The sequence below is a fragment of the Tiliqua scincoides genome, chromosome 2 (assembly GCF_035046505.1).
Source record: "Tiliqua scincoides isolate rTilSci1 chromosome 2, rTilSci1.hap2, whole genome shotgun sequence".
Lineage (NCBI taxonomy): Eukaryota > Metazoa > Chordata > Lepidosauria > Squamata > Scincidae > Tiliqua > Tiliqua scincoides.
The window spans coordinates 249,744,209-249,767,901 of NC_089822.1; the positions used below are offsets into that span (position 1 = coordinate 249,744,209).

General features: G+C 44.6%; 1 protein-coding gene across 1 annotated transcript; it reads right to left on the reverse strand.

Annotated features, from left to right (window-relative positions):
* Positions 1-1,176: 1,176 nt before the first annotated feature.
* LOC136639020 (L-amino-acid oxidase-like) lies at positions 1,177-19,867 on the reverse strand. The gene is made up of 7 exons (XM_066613049.1): positions 19,840-19,867; positions 11,515-11,735; positions 9,082-9,188; positions 7,297-7,498; positions 6,331-6,384; positions 4,181-4,317; positions 1,177-1,975 (listed from the first exon to the last, which is right to left on the reverse strand). The coding sequence occupies exons 1-7, from the start codon at positions 19,865-19,867 to the stop codon at positions 1,177-1,179; spliced, it is 1,548 nt and encodes a 515-aa protein (XP_066469146.1).
* Between the last annotated feature and the right edge of the window lie 3,826 nt (positions 19,868-23,693).

Sequence of the window (23,693 nt, forward strand, 5' to 3'; positions counted from 1 at the left end):
TGAAAGCATGAACAGGTGAGGAGTATAGGACCTCCCCCTACTCCCTGCACTTGAGTTTTCCACCCTTCAGTTTGTCCTCTGGCACTTTTCTCCAAAGCATCCATAACAAGGGAACTAGATGGTGATTTATTAATTGTAGCGGGACTCTGGAAGTTGACACACAATACCATGCTCATGAGATGTGGAATTCTGACTTTCCTCATCCAAGTCTGCCCTTTGGCTCAGTGCATCAATCAATCACAGTAGCACAAGCTTTACGATAAGCATTTATTTACATTTCTGTTCTGCTGATAAAAAATCAACAATACTTCTTAAATAAATGTCATTAAGTCATCTGGAATACATGTGAAACAACACACTGAATGGTCTGATCTAATGATCTGATTTAGTAATAATAATAATAATAATAATAATGCATGTATTTATATACCGCCTTTCTTGGTCGTCAGATTTCTCCTCAGACTTTATTCAAGGCGGTTTACATGGGCAGGCTGTTCTAAATCCCCATAGGAATTTTTACAATCGAAGAAAGGTTCTATCTTTCAAGAACCACAACATTTCAAAGAATATTGTTACCTGTCTATTGCAAGTACATACTCTGAGATTCTGGAGGTAGATGAGTTATTACTACCTGCTTCACCCCAAAACTCAGCAATTACAAACCCCAAAAGGAAAGGAAAGGAAAGGAAACCCCACTGTCTGTTTTCTATACAGACAGTGTTTAGGTTAAAAGCAGGTGATACTATGGGCACCTGTTTACTAGCTACTAAACAGTAACTAGCTAGTTAACAGTATACTATGGGCATATTGTTGTTATGAGCAGGTTTGAAAAATGAATCAGGAATTTACTCGTATGCCACCATTAATCATTCCACCATAGCAGGTTTCCTAGGGGTTGCTTGCTGGTGTTTCTTCAACCTCTTTTCAGATTATGTGTCAGTTTGAATCAAATAACCATTATTTATTTATTTATTTATTTATTTATTTATTTATTTGCATATAAAATAGTTTGTGAACTGATATGGTTGAAAAGAGGTATATGAATATTCATTGGAATAATATTATTAATAATGACGTATTAAGAGTCAGAGGGCAGCCATTGTCACAAAAAGACTGGAGGTCTGTTTTCCATGGGAGCATACATGAGACCCCCTTTTCATGAAGGTTAGAACCCGCCTAAGCTCTGCTCTGTGATTCTTGCCATACAGAAGTTGGGCTGTTGTGAATACAACTTGCTGCCCTTATCGCAGATTTCATTGCAGTATCAATCCAAGCATGAGGGCGGGCTGTGTGTTCTCCAGCAAAGAAGATTCTCCCTTCATTTTGAGACAGAGCCTTGAAGAGGTGCTTAAACTGGAATGGGGTGGGGAAAGCAACAGCTCCCATTGCAAACGGATCCAGGGACCACTTTTGTATCACATGCCTCTTGCACACAGATCGGAGATAATCTTTGGACACTTGATGGATGGCTGATAGGTCATCCATCACTACATCAATACACTTTTCCTCACTGAGGGGAACAAAGAAATCCGCATCATATCTCGTAGTGTATGAAGCTAGAAGAACCCCAAGTCCACTGGGGAAATCATGGTTTGGGTAGTAGATGGCACGAGACGGGCGATCTGTGAATGAGTGCCCACCTCGAATCCCATCCTTCTCCCAAAACCTTTCTGTGCAAGCCAAGGCAATTTTAGTAGCACTGGCATAATTATAGGAGCGCAGGGCATGTGCCTTCACATGGGAAAGAGGTGGCTGGAAAGTGATGAGTCGTGTGGCTTTGGCAGTAGCTGTGACGAGGACGTAGTCAGCAGTCAGGTATGACAAGATGTTTTTGCCAGGCTTCTGGTAATACACCCTGACTTTCTTACTTAAGCCAACGATCTTCTTTACGGGGCAGTTATAACAGACCATCCCGGGCATTTCCCGCAAGAAGCTGTTAGGGAGCTGGTCAAATCCACCTGCGATTTTTTCAGAACTGAGGAGATCCGGATGAGAGGAGGAAAGAGAAGAGGAAACCAGTGAACAGACCAATTCCTTGGACAAATTCCAAGTGGGCAAATCAAGCAAAATTATTAACAAAACCAGAATGAGGGCTCTGGTTATTGGTCAAAGTTCGGATGCATCCAGAACAGTCCCTCAGTGTCTCAACACTTATTTTCATATATCCTATATGGGTCTCTATGGTCTTCCCTTGTCGTACATCAATCTTTTCTCCTGTATCAAAATGTCCACTCCTAACGTTATTCACTTCTCCCCTCACACACTTTGGCGCTTCTTCTCTCATCCCTTTTCTGCCTTCTCCATCCAGCTCAAACATTTTCTTATTAATTATTATTAAGAATATTTATATACCGCTCTGCAACATGAGTAGTTCACAAAGTGATTTACGTAGTGAAATTAATCAATAAATGGTTCCCTGTCCTCAAAGGTCTCTCTGAGTTGTTGGCAACCTTCAGTCTCGGAAGACTGTGGGATCGCGCTCTGGATGGTGGTTCTGGCACAGCGTCTAGTGTGGCTGAAAAGGCCAATTCGGGAGTGACAATCCCTTCCACACTGGGAGCAAGTGCAGTCTGTCCCTGGTCTGTCTCCCTGGCTGTGGGCCTTCCTTCTTTGCCTCTTAGCCTCAGACTGTTGGCCAAGTGTCTCTTCAAACTGGGAAAGGCCATGCTGCACAGCCTGCCTCCAAGCGGGCCGCTCAGAGTACACAGTCCTCAAAGGGCTCACAGTCTAAAAAAATACAGAAGAGACACCAGCAACAGCTACTGGACAAGACAACGTGCTGGGGGACACCCCTGCTATATATAGGATGATACCATTTTGAAAGGTGCCTCTTTGTCCAGTCAGCTACAAACCATTCCATGGAATGTTCCACTCTATGTTGCCGTCCTTATGTCCTAGAGTATTCCTGACTGTAGCCCTTGCTTCTCCTACTCTACCAGTCTCAGCTTATGTTCTTAGGTTTATGTTCTTATGTTCCCAGAACACCAACATGGTGCTGCCCGCCACTCTCACAAGAACATGTAGAAATGCAGTGGCAAGCCCTGCATCCATGCTGCCACTATGTACCAACATGCTTCCAAAGTCACTTCCACTCCCACCCTCCCTCTCTGCCAAGAGTGTTTCTTTGCAGTCAACTCTCCATGGGGAGAGATTTTCTCTGTGATCATCACCTGGAATGTTCCAGAATGCATTATTATGGTTGGCAACCTTCAGTCTCGAAAGACTATGGTATAAGCCTACAGTACCCGGTATTCCCAGGCGGTCTCCCATCCAAGTACTAACCGGGCCTGACCCTGCTTAGCTTCCAAAATTAAACAAGATCAGGCATGTGCAGGGTAACAGTTGCTTCTCTCATTATTATTATTTTTAAATAAAAAGCTACCAGGTGGTGGGGGAGGAGTGATGAGAATTGAAGCTATGGAATGGGTGTACATCTGTTTACTAGTCAAGCATGAGTAACACAAAGAGAAGAATTTGGGGGTTCTTGTGTGTGCGTAACACTTCTATCTCAGACTCATGCCTGATTGTTCACAAATGATACATTATCTGGTCCCTTCCCTACAATAAATAGGATCTTGCTTACATTGCAGATTTCATCTTTTGATGATTGCAGCCAACATGGATAGAATTATCCTACCACCTTGGAGACAATGCCTTCCATTAGAGTCAGTAGCAGCCCACCAAGCACTAAGGGCCTAATCCTATTCAGCTTTCCAGCCCTGGTGTAGCTGTGCCAATGGGGCATGAGCTACATCCTATGTTGGGAGGGTAGTTACAGAGGCCACCACAAGGTAAGGGAACATTTGTTCCCTTACCTCAGGGCTGTATTGCAACTACACTGGCATTGGAAAGTTGGATAGGATTGGGCCCTGAGTAAACAATTGGTGAAAAAATGAAGCAGTGTATCTAGGTGCAAATCAGACTTCAGTGTTAAATGATTTTAGTTTGTTTTGTAGAACTGCACCACTGCATTAAGATGGGAGACTCACCCAGCTTCTAAAAGGATTCGTGTTAGCCTGTCAAATCTGTGCTCAGTGTCTGGTTTAGGATCAAAACCGGGCCAGTCTGTTGTTATCGGGCCCTCATCAACTGTGCCACAAAGCTGACCCCACAATTCTCCAGTAATCCAGTGTTTTCATCTGGTAATCAGCTAAGACAATATACAACCATCCTCTCTTACCCATCATCATCATAGTAGGCCACAAGTTCATTAACAGAATTAAGAAATGAAGCGTAGAATCCACCACCTTCCATCATGAGGTCACCAATCATATTAACAGCTTCTCTGCTTAGATTGCCTTCTTTAATTAGATACTCCTGGTTGGAGGAAATGGGATTTGGGTGAACAGGTGGTTCAAAATCCAAATACTTCCTATTTTCACTTCTGAAATTCCTGATATCCCTGAATAGCGTCCTGCAGCCCAATTCTATGCATGTCTACTCAGAAGTAAGTTCCATTAGAGTCAATGGGGATTACTCCAAGGAAAGTGTGGATAGGATTGGGCTGCTGGTCCCCAAAACTGTATAAGCTATCTGAGCAGTCTGTAATGAAACAACTAATTTTGAATAGAATCAATCTAAAATAACTGTTTAGGAACAAGAATAAGTTGTGTGTTTAAATAATTGAATAGGGTTATTATTTATATATATATTTCTTATAACAATATAAAAACTGTGTGAGATCTTTTTCGTTTACTTGAATAGCAGTCTCCTGCAGTCCACTGACAAGCCACACCACTTCACCCACTCCACCGACTTGCCAGAACAGCAGGTCTTCTCACCAGTGTGAGAAGCAGGCCAGGAAGCAGAGAGTGGGTGTCAATGGGCAATTTTCACAATGGAGAGAGGTGAAAAGCGGTGTGCCCCAAGGATCTGTCCTGGGACCGGTGCTTTTCAACCTCTTCATAAATGACCTGGAGACAGGGTTGAGCAGTGGAGTGGCTAAGTTTGCAGACGACACCAAACTTTTCCGAGTGGTAAAGACCAGAAGTGATTGTGAGGAGCTCCAGAAGGATCTCTCCAGACTGGCAGAATGGGCAGCAAAATGGCAGATGCGCTTCAATGTCAGTAAGTGTAAAGTCATGCACATTGGGGCAAAAAATCAAAACTTTAGATATAGGCTGATGGGTTCTGAGCTGTCTGTGACAGATCAGGAGAGAGATCTTGGGGTGGTGGTGGACAGGTCGATGAAAGTGTCGACCCAATGTGCGGCGGCAGTGAAGAAGGCCAATTCTATGCTTGGGATCATTAGGAAGGGTATTGAGAACAAAACGGCTAATATTATAATGCCGTTGTACAAATCTATGGTAAGGCCACACCTGGAGTATTGTGTCCAGTTCTGGTCGCCGCATCTCAAAAAAGACATAGTGGAAATGGAAAAGGTGCAAAAGAGAGCGACTAAGCTGATTACGGGGCTGGGGCACCTTCCTTATGAGGAAAGGCTACGGCGTTTGGGCCTCTTCAGCCTAGAAAAGAGACGCTTGAGGGGGGACATGATTGAGACATACAAAATTATGCAGGGGATGGACAGAGTGGATAGGGAGATGCTCTTTACACTCTCACATAATACCAGAACCAGGGGACATCCACTAAAATTGAGTGTTGGGCGGGTTAGGACAGACAAAAGAAAATATTTCTTTACTCAGCGCGTGGTCAGTCTGTGGAACTCCTTGCCACAGGATGTGGTGCTGGCGTCTAGCCTAGACGCCTTTAAAAGGGGATTGGACGAGTTTCTGGAGGAAAAATCCATTATGGGGTACAAGCCATGATGTGTATGCGCAACCTCCTGATTTTAGGAATGGGTTAAGTCAGAATGCCAGATGTAGGGGAGAGCACCAGGACGAGGTCTCTTGTTATCTGGTGTGCTCCCTGGGGCATTTGGTGGGCCGCTGTGAGATACAGGAAGCTGGACTAGATGGGCCTATGGCCTGATCCAGTGGGGCTGTTCTTATGTTCTTATGTTCTTATGTTCAGTGTTTTGTGTGGGTTCCTCCTTGGCGGCTGTGGTGGCAGTCAAGAGGCACACAGCGACATGCAGTTCCGTGTTTGCAATGTGGTAAAGCACTAGGTCTAGAGGTGAATGCACCCCATAGGATTGAGGCACATGACAAACCTTTGCAGTCATATGCAAAAGTTGGCAACCTTCAGTCTCAAAAGACTATGGTATAAGTCTACAACACCCAGTATTCCCAAGCAGTCTCCCAACCAAGTACTAACCAGACCTGACCCTGCTTAGCTTCTAAGATCACGCAAGGAGCTCCACCTAATCATTAGGGGAAATATATAGAATGAGTTTGACTTTAGAGACATGCAAAGATTCATTTCTCTTACCTGAGTGGAAAACGTGTCATATTTCTCCTTCAAAAGCGTACAATTTCTTGTTACCTGCACAAGAATCATAACAGATAAACAAAGGGCAATATATAAAATATTTTCCCCTTCAAATGCACATTCAAGTTTTCAGTTAGGAATGATGACGTTAATTAAGGATGATTATAGAAAACATAATTATAGAAAACATAAATACCACTAAGAGACAAACAAGTTTACCCTTACACATATGATTATATGACCGTGCTTCAACTACGCTTGAGAAGTCAAAGACAATGAAATCCACCCGACTGTAAAGGATAAATGATAGCATACAATGATTTATGTACATGGGAGGTGGTACATAAACAATAGTGTAATGGCCCTATCTAAAGAACTGTGCAAGTTATTCTACCCACACTAGGGAGTTGTCTCCCATCCTTGTCACCATGCCACTTTTGAAACTGATAGGACATCATAAGGACATAAGAACAGCCCCGCTGGATCAGGCCATAGGCCCATCTAGTCCAGCTTCCTGTATCTCACAGCGGCCCACCAAATGCCCCAGGGAGCACACCAGATAACAAGAGACCTGCATCCTGGTGCCCTCCCTTGCATTGGCATTCTGACATAGCCCATTTCTAAAATCAGGAGGTTGCACATACACATCATGGCTTATAACCCGTGATGGATTTTTCTTCCAGAAATTTGTTCAATCCCCTTTTAAATGCATCTAGGCCCGATGCCATCACCACATCCTGTGGCAAAGAGTTCCACAGATTAACTACAAGTTGAGTAAAGATCAAAACACTACTTGAGAAGTGTGGTACAGGATATATTCAGGGCCACTTTATATGTTGCCATGCAGGTTTTTGACATGGCACTAATAACTTCCCAGGGACATGCTGGTTTATCTCCACTTAAGGGCAAGTCTTATATGATTGTGCCAATCAGTCAGCTGTATTCTCAGCTTCACAGTCTACCCACCTTATCCAGTGTTTCTTCGAAGAGTCGCTCAGGAGACTTTCCCCTCTCACTGGGGGCCAAGTCATAGCCGAAGAGATTAGAATTTGCCTGTACCTCTGATACTCTTTTTCTTTCATTTCGAAAGAAAAACCAGGCATTCTTATCGGTCTGAACAAATGGTTTTAATTGGAGATTGAACTTCTTCAGATATTCATGAATAATTCTGGGGGGGAAAAATATAGTGAAAGAAAGTATTTTTAAAAAATACAAGGTAAAATTACATGGTAGCATGTGACAGTTACCCTGCACATGCCTGATCTTGGAAGCTAAGCAGGGTCAGGCCTGGTTAGTACTTGGATGGGAGACCGCTTGGGAATACCGGGTGCTGTAGGCTTATACCATAGTCTTTCGAGACTGAAGGTTGCCAACCATGTGACAGTTTTATACTTTGGGATGCAAATAAATCATGGAGCTTTTGCAGATCAGAAGGTTATCAAGTAATATATGAGATGGAAATAAATGTTTAAATACAGGTTGTCCCCAATTTAAGGACATCTGACTCAAGTATATCCCAATTTAAGGACAGCCGTGTAGTGCTTTGGTACAGGCACATTCCATCCAATTATTCCATGCAGGTATTATAACACTGGTTTTTGAGAAGATGCAAGATGCTGTGTTTTTGGAGATGCAAAAGTGGTGGGTAAAGGAAGGGAGGCACAGCAATTCATAAAACTGTACTTGTGTTTCACTCCAATTAATATAAATACAAATGGTAATTTGCTGTCAAATGTAAAATGCAAGTTGTAAACTGCAACTCACACAAGTGCAGCCCTCCATCTAAGCCAGTGTTTCTCAACCAGTGGTATGGGTACCACCAGTGGCACTTGAGGTGGTATCTGGTGGTAATTGCAGGGCCACAGGACACCTGCTGCCCATAAGAGAGATCAAAAACGCAACACAAAAAACAGTGGCAGGAGGTGCCAAAGCATGCTTTTCCGTGCTTGAAAAAGCCCTCCCCTCCACTCTGAGCCTCTTACTGGTGTTTTTCATGTCACATCTGGCCTCCCAACCAGAAGTAACTGGCAGGGAGGTGCTTCAAATAGGTTGACCATATGATGTGGTACAGTGGAGGACAAGCGTTGAGAAATGCTGATCTAGGCTGCTCCTGCCATTGATAGGCAACCCAATCCTGAGCTGCCCGTTGTGCTGGGACTGCCGTGGAGCCAAAACGGCTGCAGCGGCATCCTGTATGGGCAGCAGCCGGTGGTGCCTCAGGGGAAGGGGACTTTTGTAAGGAAAGCAGCCCTGCAATTAGGCTACTCGATTCTGCAGCAGCCCTTGGAAATAGAGCCTTAGAATCAAGAGCCCCCCCCCCCCCCGTGTCAGGCTGTGCAGCCAGACAAAGCTCAGGATCCAGTATAGCTGGTCCCACCTCCCTCCCGCCCTGCTCCATTCCCCTGGCACACCTCCTCCTGGGCTAGCTCCAGTGCTGAGAGAGCTCTGCATGCCTTACGGCACATTTACGACACTCGGTGCTGGCAGTAAGAGCTCAGGATTGGGCTCTGAGAACCAGTTCTATGCATGTCTACTTAGAAGTAAGTCCCATCATACTAAATGGGGCTTACTCCCAAGTAAGGGTGGCTAGGATTGCAGCCTGAGTAGCAAATCATGAGCATGAATGCTCCCTGTAACCTGCATTCAGTCTGCTTAAGCATTCTCTCCCACCCCCATTCCCAACATGGTATCTCATGCATGAAACCACAGGAGAAAGAGTGGGTTTTCTGACGGATTTTCCTCTCTCCTTACCTGTGGCCTTTGGGTATGCGCATAGGTCCCAAGTCCACATACCAGTCTTCTTCACGATGGGTCTTTATCCGACCCCCTACATGGTCACTGGCTTCCAGAATCAGAACCTAGAAACAAAGACATCGTGCTGGTTTTGATTTACATAAGAACATAAGAAGAGCCCTGCTGGATCAGGCCAAGGGCCCATCAAGTCCAGCTTCCTGTATCTCACAGTGGCCTACCAAATGTCCAGGGAGCACACAAGACAACAGATATAACCTACATCCCGGTGCCCTCCCCTGCATCTGGCAATCAGAGGCAGCCTGCCTCTAAAACCAAGAGCTTGCACATACCTACGATGACCGGTAACCTGTAATGAACTTTTCCTCCAGAAATTTGTCCAATCCCCTCTTAAAGGCATCCAGACAAGATGCCATCACTACTTCCTGTGGCAAAGAGTTCCACAAACTAATTACATGCTGGGTAAAGAAATGTTTTCTTCTGTCTGCCTTAACCCTCCCAACACTCAACTTCAGTGGATATCCCCTGGTTCTGTTGTTATGTGAGAGGGAAACGAGCATCTCTCTATCCACTCTGTCCGTCCCCTCCATGATTTTGTATGTCTCAATCATGTATGTATATCATGTATGTCTCAATCATCTTCAGGCACCTCTTTTCTAGACTGAAGAGGCCCAAATACTGTAGCCTTTCCTCATAGGGAAGGTGCCCCAGACCAGTAATCATTTTGGTTGCTCACTTTTGCACCTTTTCTATCTCCACTATTTCCTTTTTGAGATGTGGCAACCAGAACTGGACACAATACTCCAGGTGTGGCCTTACTTTTAAATCTTGGTATTTTTAAATAATACTATCATGGTATGCATCATTCGATGTGTAATTTCAGGCAGAGTGCAATGAAACAAACCTCTTTGAAATATCTCTATTCTATCAAAAGTTATAGTGAAAAAACCAGTGGGGTTTCACTTTCTCTTTCACATTTCACTTGCATGCATCCCAACAGACTACAGTACTCAAATGTGCAAAATTCTCATCATCAGAAATGTGCAAAAAGAACTGCAAAAGGAAAAATGTGGTTGGTGTCTCCATTTGTGGTCAGCACTTACAGATGTTTTTTTTTTTTCTCTTGTTCATACTCATACATCATAATCCTGTGTTCCTTTCATCACAAATCCACCATTTTCATATTCTCCCTTGGCATTTATGATGAGACTTGGGTGCTTACCTTCTGGTAGAGCAAAGCACCTGTCCTTTATTTTACAACTGTTTTCAAAGTCTTAAAGGAGCATCCACAACATCTGGATTAGTCTGGAACATTGCGGAGGAGGGGAGTGGCTGGTGTCACCACAAAAATACAGCATTCATCTCAGATGTTGGGCATCATTTTTCCCCACAATGTTCTGGGCAATGCAATGTCAGGGCATTGCCAGGGAAAACACAATAGGTCATCTGAAGGACCACCAGGAGGGTACTTAAATACTACTAAAGAGAGCTTAAACGCTAGCTCACACAGAGTCAGCGTGTTCCTCAGTTCACTGCTTGAGGTACTTTTGAAACTGGGATCTTACACAGACAAAGGCTGGGCTAGAGCCTCCAAGGTTATCTTTTGCTGTAGATTAGTTATAGCAGCTTAATTATAATAATGGACAGCAACAATGACAATGGCAAAGACACAATCCCCAAGGAGGTGCTGAGCAGTTCAAATGAAACCATAAGCCTAACGGAGCTCCAGGAAGTTGAAAACAGCAGTGGAAGTGGATATTTTGCAAGATTTGAATGAGGACACGCAACTTGCCATATTTGTGTGACAGTATTTGCAGCTGTCATGTAAAAATCTATCTGTTTTTGGCAGATAGGAAACAGGGATGATGAAAGCTTCTCACTATGACTCCGATCACTGGGATCAGGACTGCAAGCTTGGGTAAAGGTCAAAACAACAGGAAGTGACATGGACAGGACAGTCCCCCATCCAGGCACTGCTTCTCATGCGAAACCCTAAGTAATAATGTTACTCCACAGGCATAGAGGATAACCTGGTTTCCAATCAGAACTTCACCACTTCACGGCACGGTCTTGGCTCTTGGCAGCAACTGCTTTTCTCAGTAAAGTTTGGATAATGAGGTCTTTGCTGACAGAGACCATTGTACGGAGGTGAGTGTGTAGGGCTGGCAGAATACATGCTGCTAATGTCAAATATTCCATAGGAATAATATCCCGATCTAGACACCCCTTTCCCTCCTTGACAAGAGGCAAGAGGGCACGCCAAAGGTGTGGTGTGAGTGTACATAAGTCAGCTACCTTATTGAAGCTAAGATGGTCTAGCTCAGGACTGTGCCTGGAGGGGAAAGCCCTTGGCATTAGGATTCATTTTGAGTTACATGAGGAAAGCAACGTAATCAATAAGATGAAAGACTTATCCTCAGTCACGTAAATTACCTTATGCCCTGCATCCTTCAGTAATTTGGCAGCGGTGAGTCCGCTTATTCCAGCACCAACGATCGCAACAATCTGTGAATTGGATGTTCTTCCCAGCCCGTTCCTGGCAATGTCTAACAGCTTCTCATAGTCAGGATCACTGAAACACTTCATCCATTCCTCTTGCTTGGCGGCACGATTTTCAGAGATCACGGCTGCCGTAAGCAGTAAGAACATGAAACCTGCTAGAAGGAGAGAAGCAAAGGTTTAACAAGGGTTATGCTGACATGAACATGTTTTTTGGGTTAGTTGGTCTGAGGCATTTTAACAGGTGCGTTCTTAACACTAATGAAATTTCTATGGAAAGATAACAAAATAACTGTATGGTTGATCAGGAGTTTGTACATTTTCTTCTGAAGAGGATTTCTGAACTGACAGCTGGGCCGCAGTACTTATTTGTTTTTCATAGATAATGTGTGTCCTGCCTTCCCATTAGGCAAACACTTTCCCAGGGGACTCACAGATAAAATGAAACCCAGTGGTGTCACTAAGGGGTGAAGGCTGTACAGAATTGGGAGGGGGGGTGACACCACTACTAGCCAAACTTTTTAAAATCTTGGTATTTTTGAATAATACTATCAGGTTATATATCATTTGATGCATAATATCATGAGGAGTGCAGTGAAACAAACCGCGTTGAAATAGCTCTATTCTATCAAAAGTTATAGCTAAACAACCAGTGGGCGAGGACAATGGTACTTCACCATGCCCACTGCCTTGGGTGTTGCCCTGCCCACTGCGTGGGAGGAGGTTCGTCATGGGGGTGACGCACTGGCCTCTCGTACCGGGCGATGCGAACCCTAGTGACGCCACTGATAATACTCATAACAAAAACTGTTAAAATCAAAGAGCAGTTCATAGAAACCCATTCAAAGAAGCTCTCAGAGAAGCACCATTGTAACCTCTAGTGACATGTTCCCTGCAGCTAGAATTGCAATTGCAAAAAAAGGGGGATCAAAAACAATCTCAACTTTACATGACTGGCTTCCAATTATCTAGGTCAGGGGTGCCCAAACCCGGGCCCTGGGGCCACATGCGGCCCTCGAGGCCTCTCAATGCAGCCCTCGGGGAGCCCCCAGTCTCCATTGAGCCTCTGGCCCTCCAGAGATTTGTTGCAGCCCGCACTGGCCCGACACAACTGCTCTCAGCGTGAAGGCAACTGTTTGACCTTTTTGTGTGAGCTGTGGGATGAGGGCTCCCTCCACTGCTTGTTGTTTCATGTCTGTGATGCCGTAGCAGCAGCAAAGGAAAGGCCAGCATTGCTTTGTGCAAGGCCTTTTATAGGCCTTGAGCTATTGCAAGACCTTCATTCATTCATATAAGTTCATCTTTAATATATTCATTTATGTAAACTTATGTAAATTTATTCAAATTTTAAAAGTAATTCTTTCTTTCCCCGGCCCCCAGCGCAGTGTCAGAGAGATGATGTGGCCCTCCTGCCAAAAACTTTGGACACCCCTGATCTAGATGGTATTCATCTCCTTTGTGACATTACCTTACTCCCATAAGAATGGATGTGACTATGGGTTGATTTATCGTTAACAACAACCTGGTCAGTCCATTCTTACCCCAAGTTTTGGTGTATATGTTTTATCTGATATAATTTATTCTAACAAAAATGTGCTGTCCTTATGAGTCTCCATTGTCAAAGCAAATCACTTGATCAGATTCTTAAACGCCACTTGATCTTCCTCCCTTCATTGCTATTATCATAAGACTTTGCTCCAAAAGTGCATCAAATTTATTAATTTGAAAATATTTACAGTCTCCCTTTCTGCTCCTGTTAGGAGGGTGCCCTAAATGACTAACAAATCAACATAAAATCAAAAGAGTAACTTAAAAATAAGAAAACATGTGAAACAACTAAGGAGGGCAGCACAGCAACACAGAACAACAGATTTGTTTTCAGAACAACAAGTATCATATCCTTAGAACATCCATATTTCCTTGTCTTTTGAAGCTGCTGGCTGGGGGAAATCAAACTGAAAAGAATGAACAAGACCCAAATAGGACTAAACGGATTGCCTGCTTCAGTGGGTCTTCTTCATTCCTGTTGTGTTCTACTTTGCACAAACGTCACACTGAACAGAAGGATCCAATTCATTTTGTTTTGGTCATTGTCACCAAAACTAATGCACACCCCAATAATCAAAGGGTCCCCATGGATCACCCGCTCCACCAGCCGACCAATTCGGACCTCAACCACTGTCTCCAAAAGAGGGTAAGAAGCGCCAAGAAAAGACAGCCTACAATGACCTAGCAAGCTTATATAATTACTAAAGTGTTCTTACAGCTAGCAAACGATTGCTTTCTTGTAAGAAAGTACAGTATATGTAATTGCTAAACTGTTCTTATATTAAGGAAGTAACAGTAATTCAGTCAATATTGAAATAAAATAAAACAATAATAATACACTGAGACCGTTGATAACAAATCACAGTTAGAAAAGTCATCTGGTGACCCAAAACACACCGATCACCTGAAATGATGTCTCTAAAGAAAACAGATAACTTACAGAACTGCTCCATGTTTTGATGGCCAATATACGGCTACCAGAGAGCTCTCTCCTTTTATAGAGGACATGTGACTGGCTGTGACCCATACAGAATGATTCAGAATCTGAAACTGTAGATTTCGCAACTGAAACTTTCCCAGTGTCCAAATTATTACAATGCAATGCCCGTGCCACAGCTACCTGAAAGTCACCCAAAGAGCAGCACATTTTGACGCAGCACGAATGGCCACTGCACATGAGAAGGAATGTGCTGATCCCTGGAGAAGGGGGGAAAAATGCATCCCTTTAAAATCACACTTTAAAAAAACTGCTTTTCTTACTGCTGTAGAGAGACAGTCATGCAAGCAATCATTCCATGCTTCAGCTGAGTCAGGCAAAGGCAGGAGGTCCTTTGCATTTCTGATTGCTGACTGCCTCTCTACAACACTATGGAAAGCTGTTTTTAAAGCACAATTGTAAAGGGACACACTTTTTAATTTTTTTTCAACTGATTTTATTGAACAAATTTTATGGTATCAGCAGGGAGTCCCAGAATCAAACCCCTGCAGATGTCGAGACACAACCTTATTAGGAGCAATGGGAGGGGTAAGAAACCTGGAAGTGGGTCTTTAAATCTATTTTGCCCACTGTTTTTTTTTATTTTTTGGATTTTTTTTAAAAATCCACTAGGGGTTCCGGAACGGAACCCAAGTGGAGAATGAGGGACAACCTGTACTATAGAACATAAGAACAGCCCCACTGGATCAGGCCATAGGCCCATCTAGTCCAGCTTCCTGTATCTCACAGCGGCCCACCAAATGCCCCAAGGAGCACATCTGATAACAAGAGACCTCATTCTGGTGCCCTCCCTTGCATCTGGCATTCTGACATAACCCATTTCTAAAATCAGGAGATTGCGCATACACATCATGGCTTGTACCCTGTAATGGATTTTTCCTCCAGAAACTGGTCCAATCCCCTTTTAAAGGCATCCAGGCCAGACGCCATCACCACATCCTGTGGCAAGGAGTTCCACAGACCAACCACGTGCTGAGTAAAGAAATATTTTCTTTTGTCTATTCTAACTCTCCCAATACTCAATTTTAGTAGATGTCCCCTGGTTCTGGTGTTATGTGAGAGTGTAAAGAGTATCTCTCTATCCACCCTGTCCATCCCCTGCATAATTTTGAATGTCTCAATCATGTCCCCCCTCAGGCACCTCTTTTCTAGGCTGAAGAGGCCCAAACGCCGTAGCCTTTCCTCATAAGGAAAGTGCCCCAGCCCCGTAATCATATACGTCACTCTCTTTTGCACCTTTTCCATTTCCACTAAGTCTTTTTTGAGATGCGGTGACCAGAACTGGACACAATACTCCAGGTGTGGCCTTACCATCGATTTGTACAACGGCATTATAATATTAGCTGTTTTGTTCTCAATACCTTTTCTAATGATCCCAAGCATAGAATTGGCCTTCTTTACTGCCACCGCACATTGAGTCGACACTTTCATCAACCTGTCCACCACCACCCCAAGATCTCTCTCCTGATCTGTCACAGACAGCTCAGAACCCATCAGCCTATATCTAAAGTTTTGATTTTTTGCCCCAATGTGCATGACCTTACATTTATTGACATTAAGTGCATCTGCCATTTTGCTGCCCATTCTGCCAGTCTGGAGAGATCCTTCTGGAGCACCTCACAATCACTTCTGGTCTTCACCACTCGGAAAAGTTTGGTGTCATCTGCAAACTTAGCCACCTCACTGCTCACCCCTGTCTCCAGGTCATTTATGAAGAGGTTGAAAAGCACCGGTCCCAGGACAGATCCTTGGGGCACACAGCTTTTCACTTCTCTCCACTATGAAAATTACCCATTGACACCCACTGTCTGTTTCCTGGTCTTCAACCAGTTCTCAATGCACGAGAGGACCTGTCCTCTAATTCCCTGACTGTGGAGTTTTTTCAGTAGCCTTTGGTGAGGGACCGTGTCAAACGCCTTCTGAAAGTCCAGATATATAATGTCCACGGGTTCTCCCACATCCACATGCCTGTTGACCTTTTCAAAGAATTATATAAGGTTCATGAGGCAAGACTTACCCTTACAGAAGCCATGCTGATTCTCCCTCAGCAAGGCCTGTTCGTCTATGTGTTTTGAGATTCTATCTTTGATGAGGCATTCCACCATCTTACCAGGTATAGATGTTAGACTGACTGGCCTATAGTTTCCCGGGTCCCCCCCTTTCCCTTTTTAAAGATAGGCGTGACATTTGCTATTCTCCAATCTTCTGGCAACGTGGCCGTTTTGAGGGACAAGTTGCATATCTTAGTCAAGATATCAGCAACTTCATTCTTCAGTTCCTTAATAACTCTTGGGTGGATGGCATCAGGGCCTGGTGACTTATTGATCTTTAATTTATCAATGAGGTCTGAAACATCTTCTCTTTTAACCTCTATCTGACTTAATTCCTTGGTCAGGAGGGTCTGTTTGGGCAGCGGTATCTGCCCAAGGTCTTCTGCCATGAAGACAGATGCAAAGAACTCATTTAATTTCTCTGCCATCTCTAAGTCTCCTTTTATCTCCCCTTTCCCTCCCTCACTATCCAGAGGGCCAACCGCTTCTCTGGCGGGTTTCCTGCTTCTAACATATTTGAAGAAGCTTTTATTATTTCCCTTAATGTTGCTGGCCATGCGTTCCTCATAGTCTCGCTTGGCCTCCAGTATCACCTTCTTACATTTCTTTTGCCACAATTTATGTTCCTTTTTATTCTCCTCATTAGGGCAAGACTTCCATTTATGGAAGGAAGCTTCCTTGCCCTTTACAGCCTCTCTAACTTGGCTGGTTAGCCATGCGGGCACCCTCCTGGATTTAGTGGAACCCTTCTTTCTTTGTGGTATACACCTCTGCTGGGCCACTATTACTGTTGTTTTAAGCAGCCTCCATGCACTATGGAGAGATTGGACTCTTTTTACCCTCCCTTTCAACCTCCTTCTAACCAGCCTCCTCATTTGAGGGAAGTCCGCCCGTCGGAAGTCAAGGGTTTTTGTGAGAGATTTGCCCAGTATTCTTCTCCCGACGTGCATGTCGAAACGGATCACAGCATGATCACTGTTCCCCAATGGCTCCGTAACAGTGACATCTCTAACCAGGTCCTGCGTACCGCACAATATTAAATCCAGAGTCACCTGTCCTCTGGTGGGCTCCATGACTAGCTGCTCTAAGGCACAGTCATTTAGCATGTCAAGGAATCCGGTCTCCTTTTTGTACCAGAACACAAATTGACCCAGTCTATATGAGGATAATTAAAGTCCCCCATGATTACAACCCTGTCCCTCCTTGTCACCTCCCTGATCTGTTTCCTCATTTCAAGGTCCCCTTCCAATTTCTGGTCTGGAGGACGATAGTATGCCCCGAGTATTACATCACTCCACAGGCCTGGAAATTTAACCCACAGAGATTCTACAGTGGAGTTGGACCCGCCTTCAATCTCTACTTTGCTGGATTCTATCCCTTCTTTAACATAAACAGCCACCCCACCTCCAACACGCCCCTCCCTGTCCCTCCTGTAGAGTTTATAGCCCAGGATTAGGATATCCCACTGATTCTCCGCATTCCACCAGGTTTCCGTTATGCCCACTATGTCAATGTTTTCCCTTGTCACCAGACATTCCAGTTCTCCCATCTTTGCTCGGAAACTCCGGGCATTTGCATAAAAGCATTTGTACACGGAATGCCCCAAGACAGGCTGCTTATTCACTCCTTTGTCCCCGCATCCTCTCACTGTGCCAAACCATCTATCACATCCCATCACGCTACCATTCCCAATTTCTTCTCCTACTCTGCCTTTGTCTTGTTGTTCTTTAACCTCCCCATCCTCGTCCCGAACCAGATGCCCCTCGGCTTCTGTCGGCCTTCCTCCAGGGATCAGTTTAAAAGCTGCTCTGCCACCTTTTTAATGTTATGCGCCAGCAGTCTGGTTCCATTCTAGTTCAAGTGAAGCCTGTCCCTCTTGTACAGGCCCCGCTTGTCCCAAAATGTTCCCCAGGGCCTAACGAATCTAAACCTCTCCTCCCTACACCACTGTCTCATCCACGCATTGAGACCCCTGATCTCCACCTGCGTAGCTGCCTAGCTGCCTAGCTGGTCCTGTGCGTGGAACAGGTAGCACTTCAGAGAACGCTACCAGAGAACGCTATACTACACGTATAGTGTAGTACACAACGAAGATGTATGGCTCAACAATATAATTTCAAAATAATATACGAATATTATAATATATTGCTGTATTATCAGTCTAACACAATATAATGAGTATAACAGTATAATATAAAATAAAAAACAAAATACATTTTTGAATGGTAGGAAAGCAGCACTCCAAATTTTTGTACATTTATAACACTATTCATACTACCTAAAACTGATGGTTTTATTCCATATTTAGCATCTGAAACATCCCTCTGAGGTGTCCAACAACTGTCGACTAGCATGCTAGAACTCAATTTTCCCTGGAACCTTTTTCCCTTGATTGAGATATCTTGATGAAATTGCTTGCCATGTTCGGCATTGATGTAATGGAGATTCTGAGGGAGGAAATTCAAGTGGGAGTCCAAGAAACGAAGCTTCTCTGCTCTCCTCAGACTTGCGCCACCTCCTGAGGAGTCCGAGGAGACTCATGGGGCAAGAGACTCAAGTCCAAGGAGACTCATAGGGGCAAGGGCGCCTTGCCCAGAGGTAAGGGGAAAAGTTTCCCCTTGTCTCTGGCTGAGCCACTTTGGGCCCCAATCCTGCACTGGATACAGTGCAAGCCTCCTGGCCTGCCTGTTCCAGCGCAGGCTAAGATTGCGCCTTTTGTCTTCTACAGTGATGTTTCTTGGAGGCTGTGGTATATGTACGTTCTCACTGTGAGGAACTGGCCCAATAGCAGATGGGAAATTTGGGTAGATCACTATGTGTTTGGATTTACTTGTTATTCACAAGTAAATCCACACACTGCAATCACTATGCAACACTGCAATCACTTCAGCGCCCTATCTTGCACTGGATGCAGCACAGGCCTCCTGGCCTGCCCGTTCCAGCACAAGATAAGGCCCCAAAGTGGCTCAGCCAGAGGTAAGGGGAAACTCTTTTCCTTATCCCTGGGTAAGCCACTGCAGCCCCAATGGGTCTCGTCAGACTTGCACCACCACTGGTTGGCAACCTTCAGTCTCGAAAGACTATGGTATAAGCCTGCAGCACCCGGTATTCCCAGGCGGTCTCCCATCCAAGTACTAACCAGGCCTGACCCTGCTTAGCTTCCTAGATCAGACGAGATCAGGCATGGAAAGACTATGGTATAAGCCTACAGCACCCGGTATTCCCAGGCGGTCTCCCATCCAAGTACTAACCAGGCCTGACCCTGCTTAGCTTCCAAGATCAGGCATGGAAAGACTATGGTATAAGCCTACAGCACCCGATATTCCCAGGTGGTCTCCCATCTAAGTGCTAACCAGGCCTGACCCTGCTTAGCTTCCGAGATCAGACGAGATCGGGCATGTGCAGGGTAACAGTTGCACCACCTCCTGAGGTAGCATAAGTCCAAGGAGAGCGGAGAGGCTTGAAGCCACTCTGCACTGCTCAGGTATGGGGGCTAGGATCCAGCACAGCAGCCGGGTCCCAGCCCTTCCTCCGGCTCCCCAACTGCCTGCCCCCAGGGTCGCCCTCTGCCTGCCCACCCCCCACCCTGGAACGCCTCCCTTCCACCTCCTCTCCACCCTCCCCAGACCCCTGAATCAGCCGAGTTCAGCTGATGCAACTTACCTAAGGGAAGCTGCCGCAGAGCCTCCATGCTCCAATGCACCTCCCTGCGCTGGCCCAGCTTCCTGCTCAGGAGGCGCAAACTTGCTTTACAGCATGTTTGCGAACCTCCTGGGTGGCCCAAGGGCAACCCAGGATTGCGCCCTAAGTTTGTTTAACAAAAATAATAGTCTGATGAATGATGTTTGAGTTCCCTTCAGGCTTTAACTGCAAAGCATATATGGCAGGAACCATTTACCTGTTCGGTCAGATGCTTCACACAGGTCAAATAGCAGGTATGAGAGGCACAGTTCTTATCTCAGTCACCTATATTACGGCCAAAATATAGGTCATAACATTTTTTAACTAGTCGAGTGAAATTTAGCCATTGAGCTTTAAATTTCAATTCCCCCCCCCCCACACACACACACACACAAACACATAACAGATGGTTTCTGGATGATTTAAAAAACCCCTTGGCATAACGACACAGTCTCGCCCACAACACAGTTGCACAGTAATCTAATCACGACACACACACATACACAAATACACAAAAACTCAAAGTCTCTCAGTGTGTACTGAACACAGTGAATGTCAGCTCGCTATGACGTAGGTCAGTGACGTGTGTATGTTGGGACAAGCAGCATAAATTGTCAGACTGCCACCGGCCTGTATACACTAAACAACACCTGGTGGAAAACTACGCAACCAATTGTGACAAAGGTGGTCAACTCTTTCAACAGATGTATTAAGAAAAAGCTTCATCAATCACGCATGCACACACACAAACTGTGCTTGATAGAAAAATTCTGGTTGCATATTTGACTTCAGCGTGAAAAGTCGTGTTAGAAACATCTTCATTGTTCCATGCGCCAAAAATCACATTGACCAGAGTAATAGAAGATTGTCAATTAGAATATTCAGCCCTGGAATGGGCTCAGAGCATATTATGGATCAGAGCATGGATCAGAGCATATTTCAAAAGTGTTTAGAAACAAAAGTGTAAGCTGTGAAATCTATTACATTAAAATACTCTCCACCTTTTAACCTTAGAAATAAATCAAACACCAACTGAAATTCAGACAGGTTAGGGCCCAATCCTGTCCTCTTCGCACACACACCCTGCCGATGCAGCCACGCTCAAAAAACACATACTGTATCCAGCCGAGGGGCAACCTGAGGGCAATAGAAAGGTAAGAATAAAAATAGCATCCATGCTTCCTAGGAAGCTCTGGGGCAACTCATGGGTCTCCTCGGATATGCCACCACGGGCGCAACCCAAACCTTTAGATAGGCCACGCCGTAAAGCACGTTTGCACCTCCTTGAGTGGAAGCAAGGCCGGTGCTCCAGGAAGCGCTAGCCTGCGGAGGCTGACAGACACCTCCGCACCGGCTTTCCCTCAGCTGCTTGTGTCGGCCTGCCTGCGCTGACAAGCGGAAAAGGTAGGCATGGGGCGGGGAGGAGGAGGGAGGGAGGCGTTCCTTTTCGCAGGGGGGAGGGCAATGGGTGGCCCCGGGGGCGGGTGGGCGAGAAGAGGGAGGCAGGGCTGGGATCCGGCAGTTATGCCAGATCCCAACCCCTGTCCCCGGGGAGGCTTCAAGCCACTCCACTCTCCTTGGACTTGTGCCACCTCAGGAGGTGGCGCAAGTCTGAGGAGACCCATTGTGGTCAGCAGCCCTTACCCAGGGGTAAGGAGAAGTTTCCCCTTGCCTCTGGCTAAGCCGCTGCTGGCCACAGCGCAAGTCTCCTGGTTTGCCTGTTCCAGCGCAAGTTAGGATTGCGCCCCACTTTTGATAACATGTGTGAGAAGAATGGTGTGGGAGGTTTGAAATGAATGATATAGGATCCCAGAACTCTGTACATGCAGAGCTGCTGTGATATGGCATTGGGCCCTGGGCAAGATTCCTGACTGGGGCCCCCTTCTATATTTTCCTGCAAATCAGATGCTACTAATTTTTAAAAAAAATATGTTTTTAATTGACGGTTTTAATTTAGCATGTGCAAACTAAAGACAGTGTTTTGAAATGAAAACTGATTGAAATGAAAATTGATTAAAATGAAAATATTGATCAGAATAGGATAATGTCCTAACTTTGAATGATGCTCCTGCATCAAAGAAAAAAGTTTCTTTTCTTCTGTCTTAGCAAAGTCCTCCTTATTTGCTTTTCCTTCTAATAATAATGCAGGGGCATCCAAGGACTGGCTTTCATTATCTTCCCTCATTACTACGTGACAATTTTGAAACAAAGCCCAGGTGAAATAAACTTGGCTGGCCTTTGTTTTCATTTTTTCCCTCTTTCTTATTTCTTATTTATTTATTTGATTTGTACCCTGCCTTTCTCCCCAGGGGGCACCCAAGGTGGCCGACAACAATCAAAATACATGAAAGATATCCATTAAAAACTGTCAAAAATAAAACTATAAAATAGACAATAAAAGCCAAACAGCAGCAGCAATAAAAAACCATCAGTTAAACAACGTTAATTACTAAATTAATCTTAAATTTAATTAATTACTAATTACTAAATCTTCTTTTCTGGGCTCCAGATTTATACTTTTACCCATTACTGCTATTTGACTTTCAAATCATGCCAAGGCACATGTAGACTTGATCCAAGGCTGTGCGTTCTGGACACACACTAAACTAAAAGAAGGAGTGGAGATGACTATTGGGACCTGGGAACTCTGTGAACTGAACTGGGTGACCTACTACTGGGACCTAGTAGTTGTGCTCTGAAGGTGTTAGTTTTATTTCCTCCTGTTTGAATTGTACCAATACATACTGGAGCTTATGGAGAAGACCTCAGCTGCATTTCCATTACAGCTTGAATCCACTTTCAATGCACTTCTATTCCGCAAATGCTCGGGGGCGACGGCGACAGGGGAGGGCTGTGGTTTGTTAAAGAATCTGAGAGAGCTACGGTCTCCTGAATGCATTGGGGGAATAGTATTAAAGCTGTAGAGGAACTGCAGCCCCAGATAGGCTGAGATTGAGGTACCCAAATTTATTTTGCAATAAATTTTGTCATGTACTGTATAGTTTCTTCTGTCACGTCCTGGGCCCCCTAGATGCCTGGACCCTGGGGATTTTGCTCCCTGACCCCCTCTCCTCAGGCCTCTTCGCATGCCCTGATGTGTAAAGAAATACATCATGTTCAAAGATGAATGTGGTTTACCAATTCCTTTTTAAAGGGATTTTGACTGGAGGCGGAAGCATACTAGAGAGCCCGTTCATTATAGATCACAGAGACCCAACCATTAATCTGAAATTAAACAACAGGGTATGTAACTAACTGGACGCACAATATGAATCACATTTACTGGTTATACTCTGCCTTATAGATCCATCATCTGAGTCACTTAAATTGTTTCTAACAGCTGGTATATATTTTCATCATGTTCCATTTGTGACTACCACACTGATGACTAGTTCCTAGAAGAACTTCTTACAAAAGATGCTGATGCAAGTCTGGCTTCCTATTTTACTCTCTATGGGTCAATGCATTGCCCTGAACAGGAACAATGACTAGCACAGGCAGTGGACATTATGTAAGACTGATAAAATTCAATGCATCTTCTTTACCTTGGTCATTTTTTAATTAATTTTTTTTTAATCTACAGTATATTGTTTTGAGGAGGCCAACAGCCTTTTGGGGTGGAGCACTATACTGGGGGACAGCACTATAGGTTAGGACTGGGGGACACATGCCCCCTGTTTGGCTAAAAAATTTTATTACCAGTATTGAACAAAGGAAGATCAGGGTTCAGTAAATTTGTCACATGCTTGTCTACCTCTTTATACCTTTATGTAGTTTCTTATTTGTGGCATTCTGGCTCATTCAAGCCTTTTATACAGGGGCATCACTACAGTTTA

What these genes read in the sequence shown, in the direction of transcription:
- LOC136639020 (XM_066613049.1), bottom strand. Translation starts at nt 19,867, where the DNA reads ATGGAGGCTCTGCGGCAGCTTCCCTTAG. An exon ending in TCTGCGGCAGCTTCCCTTAG is followed by an intron (nt 11,736 to 19,839) that starts GTAAGTTGCATC and finishes TCCTTCTAGCAG; the next exon opens with GTTTCATGTTCTTACTGCTT. An exon ending in ATGACACGTTTTCCACTCAG is followed by an intron (nt 4,318 to 6,330) that starts GTAAGAGAAATG and finishes TCCTCCAACCAG; the next exon opens with GAGTATCTAATTAAAGAAGG.